The 20490-nt window shown below is 35.7% G+C and overlaps 2 protein-coding genes across 4 annotated transcripts in view; one reads left to right on the top strand and one right to left on the bottom strand.

Annotated features, from left to right (window-relative positions):
- Positions 1–20490, top strand: part of LOC128986958 (COMM domain-containing protein 4) — a 106585-nt gene that overhangs the window by 66343 nt on the left and 19752 nt on the right. The gene's annotated exons all lie outside the window — the stretch shown is intronic.
- LOC128986960 (uncharacterized) lies at positions 12560–19175 on the bottom strand. Its single transcript, XM_054407592.1, has 2 exons — positions 19118–19175; positions 12560–13137 (listed from the first exon to the last, which is right to left on the bottom strand). Exons 1-2 carry the CDS (start codon positions 19172–19174, stop codon positions 12625–12627), a joined length of 570 nt encoding a protein of 189 aa, XP_054263567.1. The 5' UTR covers position 19175; the 3' UTR covers positions 12560–12624.

Genomic DNA, 20490 nt, shown 5'->3' with positions numbered 1-20490 from the left:
GTGGATTAGGCGTCCGGTAACCAGACGTGGATTAGGCGTCCGGTAGGGGGTCCCGGAACGCCATTACCACAATGATACCATGTTCAACCATCAGTGTTCGTGGTGTAGTGGATAGAGTGCTCGACTGATGTGCGAGAGGTCCCCGGTTCGAAACCCACCGGTACTTTAACTATTTGTCACAGATTTTGCTTTGAATGTAATTTCTTCTTAACTGTACATCTTTTGTTAGAATTTTTGGCATTTATAATTTTATGTTATGAAGAGAATTGAACCTTCATTTGATTTTTTTCACTATCAGCAAGTTTGGTTGGTTAGGTTAGGTTATGACAGTAACTGCCGGACGCCTAATCCACGTCCGGTTACCGGACGCGTATCCTCTGCGTTTATGATATTTAAATAGCATTAATACCCCCACCGCAGCAAACCTGCCGAATAAGTGAATTTCCATTTGTCTGAATTGATTTTCAGTTAAATGTATTTAATTAACATTAGGTTTTATGTGTACCTAGGCTTGCTGCTACATGGAAGGTAAAAAAGTGTGTTTTTGTAAAATATTAATAACTTAGTATAAAATAAATAAATTTATAAAGTTTCAAAATATATCCATAAAAAAGCAACTTACAACATTTTACAATATTCTCCATAAGAATAACATGGGAATTTTAAAATAACAATTTTTTTTAATTTTCTCCGTGACCAAAAACTGTACAAAAACACTTTGATATACTAAATTATTTGTTTTTTAAGCTCTTTAAAAAGTTCTGGAGATAAATTAGGAAATTTTGTGTTTAGAGGGTCAAAAATTAGAAAAACCAATCTTTACCCCCATAAAACCCACCGTAAAACCCCGTTCCCATGGTCCGATCATGCTGGTTCGCGAACTCATTCAAGTTTATCCCGTCTTACACCTTCAAACCAAATTTCATAAAAATCGGACTAAAATTACTTAAGTTATTGTGTTCACGAACACACACACACACACACACACACATACGCGTTTGGCAACCAATGTGAGCTCCATGGTATTACACAGTAATGTGAGCTCCGGTAGAAGGAGAGGTTATTTAAAGAAAATATATGTCACTTTTTTAAAAGATGTCTTGTACTTAACTGTGGACACTTAAAACTCAAGGTTTGATTAAAATTCACAACTTGGATTTTGTAATGCAATGTGAGCTCCGGTATGTAAGTCGACCTGAGCTCCGGAAGTGTGTATGCTCAATGTGAGCTCCGGCAGTGTGTATGCACAATGTGAGCTCCGGCAGTGTGTATGCTCATTGTGAGCTCCGGCAGTGTGTATGCTCATTGTGAGCTCCGGCAGTGTGTATGCTCAATGTGAGCTCCGGCAGTGTGTATGCACAATGTGAGCTCCGGCAGTGTGTATGCTCATTGTGAGCTCCGGCAGTGTGTATGCTCATTGTGAGCTCCGGCAGTGTGTATGCTCATTGTGAGCTCCGGCAGTGTGTATGCTCATTGTGAGCTCCGGCAGTGTGTATGCACAATGTGAGCTCCGGAAGTGTGTATGCTCAATGTGAGCTCTGGCAGTGTGTATGCACAATGTGAGCTCCGGCAGTGTGTATGCTCATTGTGAGCTCCGGCAGTGTGTATGCTCATTGTGAGCTCCGGCAGTGTGTATGCTCAATGTGAGCTCCGGCAGTGTGTATGCACAATGTGAGCTCCGGAAGTGTGTATGCTTATTGTGAGCTCCGGTATGGTGTATGCTCAATGTGAGCTCCGGGAATGGTAAGTTCGAAGGTAACACCAATACTCGTCTTCGTTCTACGGAAATTTACTAGTCTTGCCTAGGAACCCAGTTTTGGATCTGTTCAATGTGAGAGGCATTACTAGCTTCATTCCCACTGTTCTTGTGAACTTAACTCTAGATCAGACTGTTGCTTCATCCGCTTCTTCATCAGTTAATTTTTCATCTTAAAATCTAAAAAATATCTTTTTGGTACCTATGTTATCACCCACGGGATCTTTGAATAATTTTAGGCTTAACTGAATCTGAAGTGTATGTGGTTTGGTGGTTGGTCATTGTAATGAATTATATAAGATAAACCTGCATTACACTATCGACAAATTAACTATCAAATATTTATTAAAACACTGAGGCATACTGCAAACGCTGAGTCATACTGCAGCAAAAACAGCCGTATTTAAAGAGCTTAAAGTAGGTCTTTTCACTCTTTTCTCCCTAGGAAGTGAAAATCAGCTGATTTAAACTCAGTAATGAGCTTCGATTGTATGCAATCGCATGTATCGAAAGTATGTATAATTTTTTTTCACCACACTATAATGTTTTAGTGGTTCTACATACGTTAATTGGTGGCTGAAAGTTACGTTTTGCTGGCCATGCCAGCTGTCATCGTTATTTGGGGACCGAGCAGGTCCCTAGGGCCGCAAAATTAGCTGCCCGCTTACTTACTTAAAACATGAATGCATATTAAATGCACAATCAGTATCCATAGCATTGCAATAGAATTATTTTATTGTCACCGTTGCCTAGCAACTATTTATTTTTATTTTTGCTGATTCCTCGAATTATTTCTTCACATAACCTTAAAGTTGTAGTTGTGTTGACCATCAGTGTGCATTTATTATAGAGGTGAATAGTGGCAATAGGGTATACTGTGGTGCAAAATAGCGTTCGTACCACGGACCTAAATGGTTTTGCAGCTCTCGATCGAGACGAAGTCGAGAACTTAAAAACTATCTCGAGCCGGCAAAACCTTATTTTTGGCCCTAGGGACGAAATATACTATTAAATGGGTTGTAGCTTAATCGGGTTTCAACTTTATTTAATTTACAGTCTGTTTCAAAAGTAGACAAATAAGCAAATACATTAACAATAATACAACATTAAAAGTATAGTGATTTACCACTCTCAACACTAGCTAACAAAGATAATTTTGATAACACAGCCGAATCTGAATGGGAGGTTTAATATCGTAAGTCGCTTCAGTCTGTAAATGGTGTTGTGATTGTCCAATAAATTTAGTGCAAGATGAGAGCTCGCCCTGTGGTCGGAAACTTGACCAAAAGTATGTATTTTTCCAACTTATCTATATTTACCCTATGCTATAAATAAGACATGTAAATGGAATTTCTTCTATTTGGTTTTATTTTCTGTTTACATTTAGTTGTTATTTCGTTACCTACATGGCAACCCATACGGCCCAAGTTATTTTTTTAATTTTAAATTCGTTTCTTGTGTTTATTTTTGAGCCTATTTTAATTTATAAAGGGATTCATCACATCTACAGGAAAATATCTTTCATTTGGTAGGCCTACCAACCGCGTGAAATTCGTTCCAGTAGTATGGTCAGGCTAGCTGTCAAGTTTTGCAAAAGTTGTTTTGTATAAGACGATTTTGAATGATTTTCCAATTTGATAATCTTTTTTCACTAGATTTTGTAATTTCTTCTTTGACTTTTCAAATTCTAAGATTATTATGAAGTGTTCTGTTGGTAACAAACCAAGGTGCGTTGCGTTGACAATTTTACGTAGCAATTTTGATTGGTATCGTTGAAAAATTTCAATGTTTTGATGTACTTGATGATCCCCAAAGTTGGATCCCATAAGTCCAAATTGGTTTCATAACTTTTCTGCAAAGTAACATTATTTTGTGTACTAAGTTTTGATTTAGATCCAAGAAGACAATTAAGCTTCGTTATTTTTAAATTTGATATTGTCTTTTAGTCCAGACATGTGCCTTCAAATTAAGCTTTGCATCTAAGTGCATGCCCAAGTATTTTATTTCTGTTACTTTAGGGTGGTGAATATTGTTCATGGAACAATGTCCGGAGGACATGTAGCCAGATTTAGGGTAAAAGTAATGTTTTCTGATTTATTTTCATTAATTTTGAACCTCTGTGTTTTAAACCAATGTGAAATTTCATCCAAGTTTAACTGTAAATTTGCTGTAGTTTGAACCAGTTTGTCGTGGACAGATAAAATGGTCATATCATCCGCAAATGTGGCAACCATAGTGTTTACAATTTCTGGTAGGTCCGATGTATAGGGAATATACAAGTATGGTTCAAGCACGCTTCCTTTGGGGATTCCTGATTCTATAGGGTAAAGGTCAGTTAAATAATTTTGATGTTTAATTTGGAAAGTTCTGTTTGTAAGATATGATTTTTAAATATGAAAAACTGAATGGGGTAGCTAAATGTGGCATTCTTGTCAATAGTTCGACATATCGGTAGTAATGTACACCAACACAATCGTAATAAACGAAATAATTTAATTATATTTACGAAACAGATGCTTGTTTGCATTAGCAAAATAAATAACAATTTAGAAGTCATTTTGAGAAGTTATCTAAGTATTTCTGTTAAAGAAATGACATTTCTTCATAATCTTAACATCTCAAATTATTTTAATACTTTCTTCTGAAATGGCTACCATACTAAATTCAAACTCACATAACAAGAAATTAAATAACATATAAACATAAATTAAAAAGTTTTACACCACAATTAAAAAACAAATGTACGAATTTGCTCTTGCTCATTCTTCATCAGATTAGGCATAGGCACGAGACCCTCCTTCATTGCGCAGTCTGTAGTCTTGGAGATAAGAGAGATATGCGGTAAAGATAAGGGAGAACTGGAACGGTCCGTTGTGGGTTTGCAATATTTATCTCAAAATCCAGCGCAAGGTTAACTAAATTTTGGAATTAGGGTCTGAATACGTGATTGGTGAAATCCAGGAGGCAATACTGAACTTGCACTACTTATGTTATATAGCATTTTTTACCTTATCTACCAAAATTTTGCTATTTTAAGCACTTTTTCCTTTGGAGCTTTAGGGGGAAACGACTATTTCACCCTGAAAATCACGTTTGAAAATCGAGAAAAGCTTTAGAAATCGGCGATTATAAGCGCTCGAAAAATCTTTTTTCCTTTTAATGGTAGCCTATTTTTCTTATTATTCGAATCATTTCAAACTTCTTTTCCTTTTGCACTTTTTGCAGCAAACACATATTTCACCACGAAAAACACGTTTGAAAATCGTGAAAAGCGTTATAAATCATTAATATCGCCACATTTGACTGGTAAGTGTCAATAAAAGAGTGCAAAAGAGTCCTTGGAGCCTAGACGTTCTAACTCATAAAACAATGAAAGAACTACAAAGACACAATATACTTTTATAATCTCACAATAAACTAGATATTTAAATTACAATCACTCTGGTGTTTGAAGAAATATTTTTGGACTGTAAATAACTCTCCAGCTGCTGTTTGAAATTAACGTAATTAACACTGCTCTTATGGGGGACAAATCCAAGATGGCTGTTAGCTTTCATTGACTCCCTTGGAGAACAATAAAAAACTACAAAGAACATTTCTAATCTCACAGTATACTCGATGTTAAATTATTATCACTTTGGTGTTTGAAAAAAATATTTTTGGACGATAAATCTCTCTTCAGCAGCTGTTTGAAATTATCCAAGATGGCCACTAGCCTCCAAGGACTCCCTAATATAACCTTTAGCTGAGCTCCTCAGCTTAACCTAACCTAAGCTGCGTTTACCCAAAATCGGTAATTTTCGGCACTTTGCTGATCTAAGCATGGGTTAGGTTAGGTTAGGTTAGAGTAAGCTAGGTTGGATTACTTTGGTTTACCTACAAATTGGTAATTTTCGGCACTTTGCTATTTTTTACGAATTTTAAAACCTGGGTTTCTGGGTAAAAATGGCGTTTGCTGGAAAACTGTTAGCAGCAATTTTTTTTTAGATGGGTTTAATAATAATAAAAACACATTAAAAGTAGGGTAAAAAATCAAGCTCCAAAAATCTTCGGTTTCCATCGCTTTTTGCTATGTTCAATCGAGATTTTCGAGCGTAGGAAAGATGCGGACAAGAAAAGAAAGTTAGGGACAAATAGGAGAGTTGTCCTTTTTGCGATTTATTACCACGTAAAACCTAAACAATATTTATAGGTTGGAAATTGGAGGTCAATCACACTCTCGCAATATCACAAAAGTGAACTGACCCGAGTGACCCGACACTCCAATAACTGGGATGACCTGTTGCAAAAGGAAAATCTAAGAAATTGCTTATGAAGTCCATTTGGAGTAACGTGTGAATAACGTGTTAACGGGACATTCCTGTATTCTGCTCACTCATATTTCCTTTACCTTTCCAAGTACTGAATGTTTATGAGTTTGCTTAGATTAAACAATATGTGGAACACTTTGTACCAGGTGCCTACGATTATATCTTACTAGAGGTAGCTAGTCGTGGTTTGTTCCCGAATTAAGAATAAAACATATTGTGTTATTGCGTTATAATACAAACGAGAGAAATTCGCCCATATTCAAGGTTGTATAAAATAAATCGGAGGCTATAAAGTCCACACGAAGTTGAAGCTATTGTTTTTAAAATAGTCAAGTATATTTTGATAAAATAAGGATTCGCTGCGTCGCGAGTGACGATGATGACACTTCCGTGATTGCGAGAGAATTTCACGATATGGTTCGGCGGACCTAGGAGACGATGATGTATCCGTAATCGCGGGAGATATTTATCCTGGCAAAGTAACCTCGAGCACAGAAAACGTTCTTAATATGTTTTCTGTGGCACGAGGTATGTTGAAGTTAGCACCGTGACCACGAGACATGTCAACGATGGCACCGTGAGTGCAAGATACGTTGACGGTTAACGCCATGACCGCAAAAACGTTGACGATAACACTGGAACCATGAGACATGTTGACGTTGGTACCATGACCTCAAAACATGTTGACGATAATGCCGTGACCGGAGACATAATCGAGACGTGTTGACAATGGCATCGTAACCGCAAAACATGTCAATGATTACGCCACGACCGTGAGAAATTTTGACGATGGTACCACAACCATGAGACATGTTGACGATCGCGCCATGAGCGTGGGCAGCGAGGGAAGTGTTTGCGATGGTGCCGTGAACGCGGGTAATGTTGATGATGGCACCGTGCTCACAAGCGATGGTGCTCTGACCGTGGGACATTCGGGGACACGTTGACGATCCGGCCGCGAGCGTGGGGCGTGTTGTGGACATATATATAATACAGATTTGTTGTATTATATAGAGATCTTTGGTTGTGGATCAGGCGCCGAGATTACGAGATGTGTTGACTGCTGAGACGCCTGGACAACTGAATATAGCGCCGCGAACATGGTCACGGTGGCTCCGTCATCACGGGAGATCTTCACAATGATGTCACAATTGAGGATTAAAGTCATGCAAAAATAATGACATTGTGATAGGCACATGTTAAAATATTTAGGATTGGGCCTGCCTGATTAAACTCTACTGCTGTTTTACAAGTAACCATATATCAGGCCTTAAGACTTTACTCAAGTTTTTTTATGTAGTTGTATTCGTGTCGTATTCACGTTAAATGTCTATATAAGGTTAGCATTTGGTGTTTTATAATTATATTTATGTTTCATAGTTAATTGAACCAAAAATTAAATTTGTTTAGTCAACAACAGATCTTGTTACTGTACTTGTTTAATTTTTATACAGAATTGTTTTTAGTACGATGCTTGTTTTCAATATTATTGCTATCTGCAATAATATTTAACCTAGTTGTTTTACCCCAAACAATCGGGAAGGAAATAAAAATCACGTCCCGAAATAAAAAAAAAAAAAAAAACTTAATACTGAAATGAAATGTAAACAGTTAGTTGTGGATACAATTAAGCATTTTAAAGAACATACGACGGAACAGCTGTTTCAAGATAGCTGACTATTGATTACTGATTTGGAGAATTGGTAGATCGACTTGAAAAAAATAAATAAGTACCAGGGTACTAAGCTTTGCTCGGGGAAATCATTACTATACCCTCAGAGAAGGCTTTGGTTTATGCAATTTATCCTTATCATAAATTAAAGAATATTTTATTTTCAGCGGTAAACACAGCTGGAGAACGCAACAGACTACAACAATGCTATGCTGACGGCGAAGCTACCTCCCCCCTCCTCAGTGCCTATAAACACGACATGGATATACAGTAGTCTGGATCGCGTTCTGGCACTAGAAATTCGAGAATAAAGCGCTGAAAACAACTAAATGCGGAGCGGAAGTCAGAACAATAGCGGAACTCACATTGACTGTGTGGAACCATGTTGGTGTGCATCGAAGAGTGTAAACGCGATCGTAGCGCGACGTGGTGTCGATTTTATGAAGCTATACACTCGCACACTTTGGTAAAAAGCAGTAAAATGAGCTCCGACCTAGTTCAAGCTATTTCGGGTATTTCCGTGATGCCGAAGTCACTAGGACAACGAATCAGAGGCTTTCTCAATCCGAGCTCCGGGGGGTCGGAGCTCACATTGAAAACGGAGCTCACGTTGTTGGTGTGTAACCATACGTCGGATCTCACAATGTATCATTCCCCAACACACACACACACACACACACACACACACACACACACACATATATATATATAAATCTATATATATAATATATATACCTATATATAAAAATTTGAATGAATGGTGTTTTCGGCCTCTGGGGACATCAAAATGAAAAAGTAAATCGGTCCCGGGCTCAGGTCGCTAAAAACTTATAAGGTTTGCCAAAAGGGTGCAGCACTATGACAACAGCTAATTTTAACCAAGCAGCATCAAAAATCTGTGATACACTTTGAGAACTTTACGTTTTTCCATTGTTTAGGTGCAGTGGTAGAGCATTAATTAATTATGGCTATGGTAGAAGTGCTATACTATGGCATACCGTAAGTTAAAAGAACGAGACCGTGTCCTTTCCCAATGCAAACGCAAAGCTCGAGTATAACTGCAATAAGCATTTTATACTTATAGGCCAACCCCGTACGAAGGACGAGTACTTTGCTAGTTTTATCATAAAAACAATCAAGAACAGTTTGATAGACCAAATACGTATTTCTAAAACGTGGATCTTATGTTAAATGGAGACATTTTTGTTATTTTGGTATATCAATAATAGTTTTGAACCATTACAAATATTTTAGCTTTTCTCACGATCGAACTGGCATCCTAATTATTAACTACAAATTCTCATTAAATCAATTAGTTGCCTTACATAATCATAACGAATTCCATTCAAGTAACTTTGCTTAATGCATGTAGTTTGGAAATAGTAAAACATGCTGATTCGTAGGCTAGCTTCTTTGACATTCTGATTACTAAGTATCTTCTCTGGAAGGATTACTAAATGACTGCCAAAGAATCCTATAATCTTGATTGAACAGGTCCCTAGATTAGGCCTACAGTTCCAGTCAGAGCTGTATTGAGAGAGTCAAGTTGATGTCTTGTAAGGTTGGAGTTGTCAGATGTCGGGGTTTAAACTCCAGGAGTTGTACTTGAGCTATACTTGACACCGATCTCCAACTGAGCTGCGTACTTCCAAGTTTGGCAATTCACAACAAATCCCTACGGAAACGACCACTTAACCACTAGGAATCAATAGTTTAAGCATATTTTACTGTTAAAGTTAGGTACACATGTCCTTAGGATTTTTATATACGTGCACTGAATCCAAGATACTTGCGCTACACGGGTTTTAGCGAATACCCCATATAGGGCTACGTTAAGCTATTACATAAAAGAGCTCAAAACCTAAAATACTCAAATTTTGTTACAACCATCGTGGAAAGTAAAAAAAAAACTGAAAATTATGTATTTTAAAGCGTTGTAGTACAATCAAAAGCTACGGAGAAAATTAACCCTTTCCACTCTCATTGTAGCAAATCACACTAATAATAAATCATAAAATTGCAAAAAATGTGCCCCTTTTTTCTGGAAGCCGACAAGTGATACGATAACGAAGCGGCCGATGTCGGCTCAAGACCGACAATAGAGTGGTAAGGGAAAAACCCGTACATTTAAAATTATCATCTTATTGTCACAGAACGAAAGTAAACTGTATATTTTGCTTGCTTATGGATATGTTTTGATCAAATTCAACTAGTTAATTGATTTCTACAGTACTATTTTCGTTTTACAAAAAAAACACGTTTTCCTTTCCCGTTGCAGCAAACATAAGTACTCAATAAACCTAATGTCATTAAGGCTATTTAGATAATAAGTCTAAAATGTTTAAGGAAATATTTTAGTCAAAATTCCATCAGACAAATAAAAACCCCCCTGCGGTGGGAGTATTTGTAAACTAGCCTACATTGATTTGTCCGTCACAACATTAGTTAAGGGCCTATAGTTAGTTTAAAACACGTCGTACAACAACTAACGCACGTCACATACTAACTGACCTGCAGTACGACTAGGCTAACGTATTTTCCGTGTTCATTCCTCATGCGGATAAATATATTTTTTCCACCGAAGATCTGTCTATTACGAATGTTGAACAAGTTTTTTGTAAACCATCGTAGTTACTCGTGCTTATTTTACTGTATAGTACATAGCATAACATCCATGGAAATCGTTAGTATGAAAACAAGCAATCTTGATCAAAATAAGTATTTTAATTTGATGCGACGGTTAAGTTCGATTACAATATTTAAACCAAAACTGAAACCAATTCAAATTTATTTGGCCTGCTTTGTATTTTTATCTATATAATTAATACGCTACATGAAACTTTGTCGGTTGAACTCCTCCGCCATTTCTTAACCGATTTTATCCATTGACGTCTCATTGGAAAGAGCGTGTCGCGTAGATTTGCAAACTGGCCTTACATTTTTGAAAAAGTCCCTTGGGCTCTGCCCCAGTGGCATTGAAAGTTTCCATGTTATTCTTATGAAGAACATAATTGTTTACATTTTGATCTTGATCAGCTGTATAATTTAATTGCTGTTATTTATTTTTCAATTCAATGAAACGCATTGAGTACATTTATTTACTATTTGAGTTTGTGTAAACATAACCCCCAAGACGATTCGTGTTAGTATGGTTGTATCTTAAATGTGTGTATTTATAGTTGTTTTGTGTCGCTATGACGGATCGTGTTAGCATGTTTGTAACTTAAATTTGTGCATTTATAGTTGTATTGTGTAGCTATAATTTGTTTATTTGTTGTTTTTTTCCTTTTAAATGCCTCCGACGCAACGACAACGAAACATAGACAGGAGGCGTAATCGTGATAGTGACCACAGCTAACAGTGGCGCGTAATAGGCTTAACTCATCACAGTCAGCACCTGACCCTGGACAATCTCAACTATTAGGTTACAAATGCGCCCTAACACTACCCCAAAACGACTTTTCGTTCTCAATTGGCCCTCTATCAATGACCTGTGTAGCCCGTACTACGACGCATTATAAGAAGAAGAAAACCGGCCGGAATACTTTAGATTTTTCGAAGATAAACATGGTCTGAGTTACACACCGGTAATTTTTGAGTTGACTCTTTTAAACTCATTGTAAATATGACTGTTATTCGTTTTGATATAACTCCTGTAATACTTTGCAATTGCTCGAATTCGAGCAACATGTACACTAGTATTTATTATTTAGTATTTTTATATTTTTGTATTTTTAAAGTAATCCCTACTTCGGTTAAAATACGCATTTAGTATAATATGTATTTACTTACGTATTGTTAATCCACCGGACAACCAACTTGTTTTTATGATTCTGAAAAGCGAAATGGGACTGTACTGTTTACACAAATCTCAAAGTTTAAAGTCGTGTAGTCGTGAAAAATTTCATTGTCCTTAAAAAAACAGAGAACCAGGTAAAAGTAAAGGCAGGTGTTTTAAGACTACTGCTGAAATATTATGGCGTCACTGTAACTTGGAAACACAAAAATGACGAAAACAAACCCGACATCGTCGTCCGAGTTTAATGCTATCCAGCGAGATTTATCTTTTTGCATTTATTTTGTTAACAGATATAAATAAAATCAAAATTGTATATTATCACTTCCGTTTCATTATAGTTCAACAACAAAATTCATTTTTATTCAATCTATGTACTGTGATTGATAATTTAAGATTCTTCAGGTTGTTTCATCTGTACATATTTAATTCAAAAGGTTTAAAATACCTAATACTGTCTTGTAATTCTAATCCAAGAATGGACTACGCGTTTCGATGTAGACACATAATTTGAAGCACATAATTTGAAGAATTTAAACCATAATTTAAAATACACACAACATTAAATAACAATGAACGTACAACTAGAGGCCTACACAAGTGCACATGACGGGTGCTGAGTGTCGTCAAATATAATACATATAAATAATTAATAAATGTATCCTGAAATAATTATAAGTAACAGACTAATATTTTACACCATGCGAAGATTTTATTCGAACCAATTATCAAGCTAGGCAAGGTGTGTGTGTTGTTTAATCCATGACGTGACCATCGTTATAATGGTTTATTCCTTCATGTTGTGTGCGACTTTATGATTATGCGTGAAAAAAGAAATGCGTAGTTTATTCTAAGAGCAGAAGAATCACAAGTCTGTACCATGTATTTTATCCTTTTACTATTTATGTAAACGTTATTCGGAATAAACAACACAAAATAAAACTGTCATAATTATTTTACGAGGATGAAAATGTCTCAAATTGTGTTTGAGTATAATACAAAGAGGTGTGAAATAAAGACCAAAATTAAAGAATTATAAATATATCTTTATTTTAACACGAAATCATTTGTACAAGTTTTCCTGGGACTCTTACGAGAACTTAGTGTTGAGTCCGCTGCTGCGTTTGCCGCGCGCCGGGTAGAAGTCCTCCTGCGGCATGGACAGCGAGCGTAGAGAGTCCTTCTTCTCGCTCCTCAGCTTCTTGCCCCTGGACACCCAGAACTCCTGTTCTCGTGACGTGAGCCCGTCGAAGCCCCGTGGACCCTGGGAGATCCACAAGGCGTCCTCGTTGCCTCCATCCTCGGCGTCGCGACGGTTGAACATGACCCAGCGTGGCTCCTCGGCCGTGAGTGGCGCTCTGAGAGTCCCCGTGTCGGGACACAGCAGTTCGCGGCCCCGGTGAGCCCAGAACGGTGGCGCCACCTCCTCGGAGCCCCCGGTCAACATGGTCTCCAGCTCCTCGATGGCTCGTCCCCGGTTGGCCCAGAACGGCGGCGGCGTCTCCTCCGAGGATGTGGAGCTGCGGCGGCCCCGGGTCGGCCAGAAGTTGGGGTCTAGTTTGTCCATCATGGTCCGCACGTCACTCCGTGTCTGCCGCTCCGTCTATCACAAACATAAACTCATTAATCCCGACTCCATTTACACGGACTTCTATTGATCCGGATAGCCATATGACAGCATTTTGTAAAATGTCATACAGCTAAGTTATTCTTCAGTGTGTCAGTAGTTTACCGTTCATACAATTCAGAAGACATTATTTTTATTTTAAGTTTTTTTTCTGTAAAGGGCGATTTTGACCCTAATTTGAGAAGTATGAGTGTAGAATTGAGTGAAATTATTTTGTGTAGCTTTTTTACTCACTATGATCAGCCAGGATTATTTATTTAAAGCCCAGGGAACAGGGACAACTAGGTCCAGTTTCGAACCATCGAAAAACTTTTCGTCATACTGCATAAAAACAGCCGTTTTTAATGCATGAGTTGCGGGTCTAAAGTAGCATTTGTAAGCCCCTAGGGAGTAAAATTAGCTATTTTCAACTCAGTTGTAAACGATCCTATGTATCGAAAGTATGTATCGCTTGTTTAATCAATTAACATTATTTTTGCCTTATTGTAAATAGTTCGACATATCGATTATATAATGTACACTAACACGATTGTAAGAGACGAAACTGTCGAATCACTTACTAAACCGCTGCTTGTTTTGTTTCCATTAGCAAAATTAAATTTAAAACAAATTAGTAGTAGATTTTAGAGGTTATCTTTAAATTAAAACTGTTTTAGTTTTGTAATATAGTTTGTTCAAATAATGGTGACGAAAAAATTAGTTCATCACACGGGCAAAAAGTGTCTTTTCAACCCTCGCTCATTTTCCGACCTCGGTGAAGTCACTTTACGCCCTAGTGATGAAATATACTATTTAATTCAAAGGTTACCCAGACAGCTCTGGAATACCAATATTTTATTCAACACTGATTTCCATTTATCTGGACGACTTGGATCCCCAATTAATTCGGAAAAATGTGGGTTTAATTGACATACTGTACTTACGCCGATGAAATATTTTTCTCGACCATTGTTATTTAAAAATCATCCACAATATTTATGGGTTAATATTTTTGACCGATTGTAAAATTGTTAAAAGTATCAACGTTCTGAAATAGAAACAAGTACATATTTTTTCAAACAAAAGCAGTTCTTACTTAGTGGATTTTCAACGTGTATTTAATTCTAAACAACATAACTGTTTACATCACGACCTATACGTACACAGTAGGCCTACTAGCCGTGTATTTAGGGTCGTCTCGTCAGGTGATGTCGCTATTCACACAACATTAGGCTATTGTTGGAGACAGTGCCTTAATCCAGCCCTTACTGAACACAGCAGGTTAACCCTTAGTCTAAACTACGGTGTGAGGTGATGTATTGTGTTGATAGCCTGCTAAATGACCCGCTTCACGACTCAAGCCGCTGCCTACTGATTAAAATATCACTTTAATACAAAGTTCCAGGAATATGATGTTTTAGTCACATCGCTTAGAAAATAAAATATGTCTATGAAGTTTAAATTGAGAGAAATAGTTTTATATAGCACATCGTGTATTTCCTAATCTATGCTACTTCACCGCTTACTAACCTCTCCTAGCATTGGGTTCATTAGGAAAAATTTGCATTTTAAAGGTAATAATTTATAACCAGGATGCTCCCCAAACTCCAGTTAAATCTGCAGGTATACATTCATTACTGTTTTACATTCATTCGCATATAGTTCACACATTCATACATACAGTCCATGTACGTATTTGAGGTTTTATTGAGTTTGATTAAATAATTCTTAATGTTATTAAGTTAAGCTCAAAGTAAAAATTAGTCTTATACCATGGTAAAATGTCTGTACCATGGTAAAATGTAAAATTGTAAGTACAGGGTGAACACAAAACAAGTGAACAACTTTAATAAAAGATTACAGGAAAGTTAAACTACCTAGGAGAAAGTGAAATACACCATTAGAAAGCTAAGATTCTCAAGTTTTTCCCATATATTACAAGTGCTCAATATGGGATCCTCGGCTTATTTTACACACATGTATACTAAAACTAAATTCTGCCCAAACTTTTCCAAGAATGGTCTCATTGACACTTTGTATTGCAGTAGTAATGCGATTTCGGAGCTCCATAAGGTTCAATGGCAAAGGAGGAACAAAAACTTTGTCTTTCACATTCCCCACAAAAAAAGTCACAAGTGGACAAGGGTGGCAGACTGAGTTCTCTCTAATTCTAACACACAAAAAGACTTTTCTGAGAGCGTATTGACCATTTTTAAACAAATCAATAAATAACATCTTTTGTCACATGTTTGTATTGTTGACAGCAATCAGCTGTTTGAGACAAAACTTAAGGTGTTTTCCGACTCACTGGTACCAACCGCAGCGATGTCAGACCCGTAGTTTTCGATAAATTAATGTTCAAAGTTGTTCACTTCTTTTATGTTCACCCTGTATAATATTAAACTTTTTCTCTTTACTATGTTACATGTTATAAATATTAGAGATATGAACGAACATTTTTTTACCGTTCCAAACTAATTCATAACTGTAAATTTGTTGTTCACGATGATTCTTTTAAATTCCCACAACGCCTCAAATCAATGCAATTCATAGAAGCCAGTTGATATAGGGTATAATTGTAAATGGCAAGTGATGATGGCATTGTTCTTCAGTGTCCTGCCTCTCCCAATTGTCTGGTTTAGATTTATCAGGAATTATCCCATTAAAGGAGTCCCATGCCTGTGTAGGCGGACCACCCCACCATCCCTACTCTCTACTGTGTGATTTCAATACACCTGGAATGATTCCAATTGTTTCTTTCTTGAAATGTTTAAGCTATTTTGACCGTTCCCCCATACTTTAATTATATTTATTTGTTTTCTTTAACATAGTATATTTCTTAAATGTTTTGATTTATTTGTATTTAAGCTTAGGGAAAATTATAGTATACACTTTAGTCTTGGTTAGTTGTAGAATTAGTACAGTAAAAATATGTTTTGACCCAAAAAAAATTAGCACAACCGGGGAATTTGGTACAGATGTTGGGTGTACCTTCCTTTTGAACATACTAAAAGTCCCCTAAAATTGAAGCTGTGCTACGGCCGCCATATTGGAAAATGGCAGCATATTTCTGTATTTTTCGCTATAGTGACTTTATTATTAGAGATACAGGAAAAAGCTAAATATACAAAATGTAGGTCATCTAAAAATACACATTTTTTGTATTTACCATCTTTCTCTAAACCCAACGGTTTTTGAGTTATTTGTTATTAAGTATATTTAGTTTTTTCTATTTATCAAAAATAGGCGAAACACATGGAAATTGACCGTTACTTTCAAGGATTATGATAATTTATCCTATTTAGTTAAATAGTGTGATACTACAAAATCTTAAAATTTAAGCTTATTTTATGAGTAAAACAACTCTGCCACAGCAAACCTGCAGACTCAGCAAATTTCAATTTGATTGGATGTTTTATTAAAAAATGTATATAAATAAAATTAGGTTCAACAGGTACCTAGGTTTGCTGCTACAGGAAGGTTATTATAGTGTTTTTTTTAAATATCAATACCTTACTATAAAATAACTAATTTTCCAAGTTTGATCATAATAAATCTGTAAACAAACAAACTGCAACAGTTAACTAATTCATAAGAATAGCATGGGAGTTTTAAATTTACAATAAACAAATTTGAATGTAAAATTTTGGTTGTGTTTACTAAAAAGATGGCGGTTATTCGTCACGATTAGAATATTAACCAAATGGGTTTTCAAAAGGAGATGGAGCCTGTTATTTAAGTAATATTAATTCGTACCAAGCACCGAAAATATTGTATGCAGTAAGGTAATCTACCATATTTTGTAAAGTACGCAATAGTCATATTAATATTTTATCTTATTTTTTATCCATTTAATAGTTAACATTTTAGTATTTTGATGGCACCATTACACTAACTAACTATACTTGACATCTCATTGTAAATTTGGAAGGGTGTTTTTCGTGTCTAGTTCATGTTGGTGACTAATTAAGCATGGTATAGTTAGTTTTATTTATAAAAAATCGGTGAAACCCATCGCAATCGACGGTTACTTTCAAGGTTTACGACAATTATTCATCCCACTTAGTTGATATTAGAGTGATAGTGGTAGTGCCATCAAAATATTAAAATGTTAATTTATTAAATGGGTACAAATGAGTATAAAATATTAATATGACTATTGCGTAGTTTACAAAATATGGTTGATTTCCTCAATCCATACAATATTTCCGATACTTGGTACGAGTTAATATTACAGTACCTAAATTACTTGCTTCATCTCCTTTTGAAAACCCCTTCGGTTAGTATTCGAATCGTGACGAATAATCGCCATCTTTTTAGTAAACACAACCAAAATTTGTATCTTGAAATTTGTAAATTGTAAATCTTAAGCTACCATGCTATTATTATGAATTAGTTAACTGTTGCAGTTTGTTTGTTTATAGATTTATTATGATCAAACTTGGAAAATTAATTATTTTATACTAAGTTATTGATATTTTACTAAAAAAAACACACTATAATAATGTTACCTACCTGTAGCAGCAAACCTAGGTACCTGTTGAATCTGATTTTATTTAAATACAATTAATAAAACATCCAATCAAAAGGAAATTTGCTGAGTCTGCAGGTTTGCTGTGGCAGAGTTGTTTTACTCATAAAATAAGCTTAAATTTTAAGATTTTATAGTATCACACTATTTAACTAAATAGGATAAATTATCATAATCCTTGAAAGTAACGGACAATTTCCATGTGTTTCACCTATTTTTGATAAATAGAAAAAACTATCTATACTTAATAACAAATAACTCAAAAACCGTTGGGTTTAGAGAAAGATGGTAAATACAAAAAATGTGTATTTTTAGATGACCTACATTTTGTATATTTAGCTTTTACCTGTATCTCTAATAATAAAGTCACTATAGCGAAAAATACAGAAATATGCTGCTATTTTCCAATATGGCGGCCGTAGCACAGCTTCAATTTTAGGGGACTTTTAGTATGTTCAAAAGGAAGGTACACCCAACATCTGTACCAAATTCCCCGGTTGTGCTAATTTTTTTTTAGGTTTATGGAATTTTTCTCTTATTTTTACTGCACTAAATGGAGTTGCTTAAGTTATAATAGTTAAAGAATACAATTTTTTTTTCAAAAGAAGACAACTTTAAATAGCAGGAAAATAAAATGTTTCCAACAGAAGATAACTAGGGTATAAAACTATCAATAAAAGGTTAAATTACCTGTTTCCGCCGGTCGATCCTAATATATATTTAGTGTATATATATTTAGCCTATAAAACTAAAAAAAGAAACATAGAATGGAGAAGGAACATCATCATTTACCCTATGATGATGGTTGATGACTCGCTAATTTACAGTTTGTATGGCCAAATTAAATGGTTACGGTTATGTTACAACATCAAACCGATTTTACTAAAAGAGGTTAGTTCTTAAGTTACCGTACCTTTTTATTGTAATCAAGAGTATACCACTTTTACAAATAGTCCATTTAAATTTTGGAATGCCTTTGTACATCTAAGTCCAGTATGCTTGTGACATCTCTGTGTAACAAGTCTAGAATATATTTTCACTCATGGCTCATGATCAAGCGCCACAGGGTCATTATAACTACATTGCTATGCAATGATGAATTTCCTATATAGAGTTGATATTACCGAAATGATTCAAACGTATAAAACATGGGTAACTTCATCTACAATGAGGGTACATGTGGTGTGATTTTCAATTAGACCCATCGTAACTAGTGTACTTCTAGTTGTTGTACAATCAATGATGTGACTGTTAATGAGATATTCACAGTGAGTGTACCTATAGTTATAAATCTATCAATGAGATGTTCTTTGTCTTCAGTGAACTTATCTGTAATGACTAGACTGTTGAAACATATAGCATTCAGTAAGCATATAATGCAACTGTCTATGAGATGTACTGACTGCATCCACAATGAGTTCTGTATCTATGATGAGATGAGTGTACCTGTAGTGATGAGACGGCCAGCACCAGTATGAGGTCCAGCAGCAGTAGAGCTAACATGTCTGGCTAGCAAGTGACCACAGAGCGACTTACAACCCTTATATACCTACACTCGCCCTCCTGCCTCCTGCACTCAGGGAAATCACTCCTGACAGAGAGTCCCAGGTTGAATTAAATCTCGTTACACTCCCTGATTGTTGACTCTACTTCTCCCTGCCCAGTGCCCACCAACCGTTCAAATGGATTCTCTTGCTTATTTCAAGTTTCCATAAATATAATACTGAAGCTGGTTAATTTTTACTTTATACCCTATAAATAGTATATGGGGAAAGTGTTTTTTTTTTATGTTCGAGTTTGAGTTTTGGGAGGAAATATCCGTTTTTGCTCCCTCCTAAAACAAAAAATGTGGTTTTCAAAGTGGTTTATGTCTGTGTGCGTGTATTTGGAAATTTTAAGGTACGAGCCTTGGCGAGTGCCTTAAATACTTCTAAGAGTGTCGTTAAGACTATTACGCTAGTTGCGTACACTACTTTACCTAAGACCTTTATTTTACTTTATTTTAAGTACTAACAATCACTATACTCATAACTTCCAAGAGAGGTTATGTTTTTGTTTATCATTGCCTCTCATTGCCCCTGACAGTGATGCAATGACTCATTGTACCAACCACTAATCGCACCACTCATTAACAATTAAATTGGTCTTAACAGCTGATTAGTTGAAGTTCGAAGCATTACAATTCTCTTAATCCTTGAACCTCCTTGGTCCTTACTTGTGTTGTTAAGTCAAACAATGCTGTCAAGTTAACATTTCAATTCTAAGAACTGAACTAAAACTGCTGGTTTAAAAAACAGTCATAGGTAAAGATATTTTTGAATCTTGATTTTATGTTGGGCACTCCTTTAAAACTTACCCAAAACTTCCCAAGTATTTTGTTTAGCTTGCCAAATTTTTAAATGGTACAAATTTACAATAAAAATCGTGAAAGTGGATTTAAAAAAAAAAGAAAAATAAAGAAACTAAAAAACAAATTACTATTGTAACACCCAGAATATACACGTTAACACGTTGTTATAACCATCTATATTGGCCATAAAATAAAAAAAAAATATAAAAATGCTTCAGAGATATTAAACAATAGCCTACCTAGAAAACCTCGGTTCACAAAATTAAAATAAACTGTCCAATAAGTAAAGAGTTAAATAATATAGTAAGATATTAAAATGATCTTGCATCCCAGATGATCTTATCCATCCTCCAGTAATTCAATTATATTTTCAAAGGATACACTAATGAAAAATTAGGTGTATTTTTTGTAGCGATGAAGTTTAAAAAGTTTCATAAGGGACAATAACTTGAGCTGTTTAATTACATAG

This window comes from Macrosteles quadrilineatus, unplaced genomic scaffold (genome assembly GCF_028750875.1).
Source record: "Macrosteles quadrilineatus isolate MER2022 unplaced genomic scaffold, UCM_ALF_1.0 Scaffold_2__2_contigs__length_208266976, whole genome shotgun sequence".
Lineage (NCBI taxonomy): Eukaryota > Metazoa > Arthropoda > Insecta > Hemiptera > Cicadellidae > Macrosteles > Macrosteles quadrilineatus.
This window is presented reverse-complemented; position numbering and strand designations above follow the sequence as displayed.

What these genes read in the sequence shown, in the direction of transcription:
- LOC128986960 (XM_054407592.1), bottom strand. Translation starts at nt 19,174, where the DNA reads ATGTTAGCTCTACTGCTGCTGGACCTCATACTGGTGCTGGCCGTCTCA. An exon ending in TGGCCGTCTCATCACTACAG is followed by an intron (nt 13,138 to 19,117) that starts GTACACTCATCT and finishes TGTTTGTGATAG; the next exon opens with ACGGAGCGGCAGACACGGAG.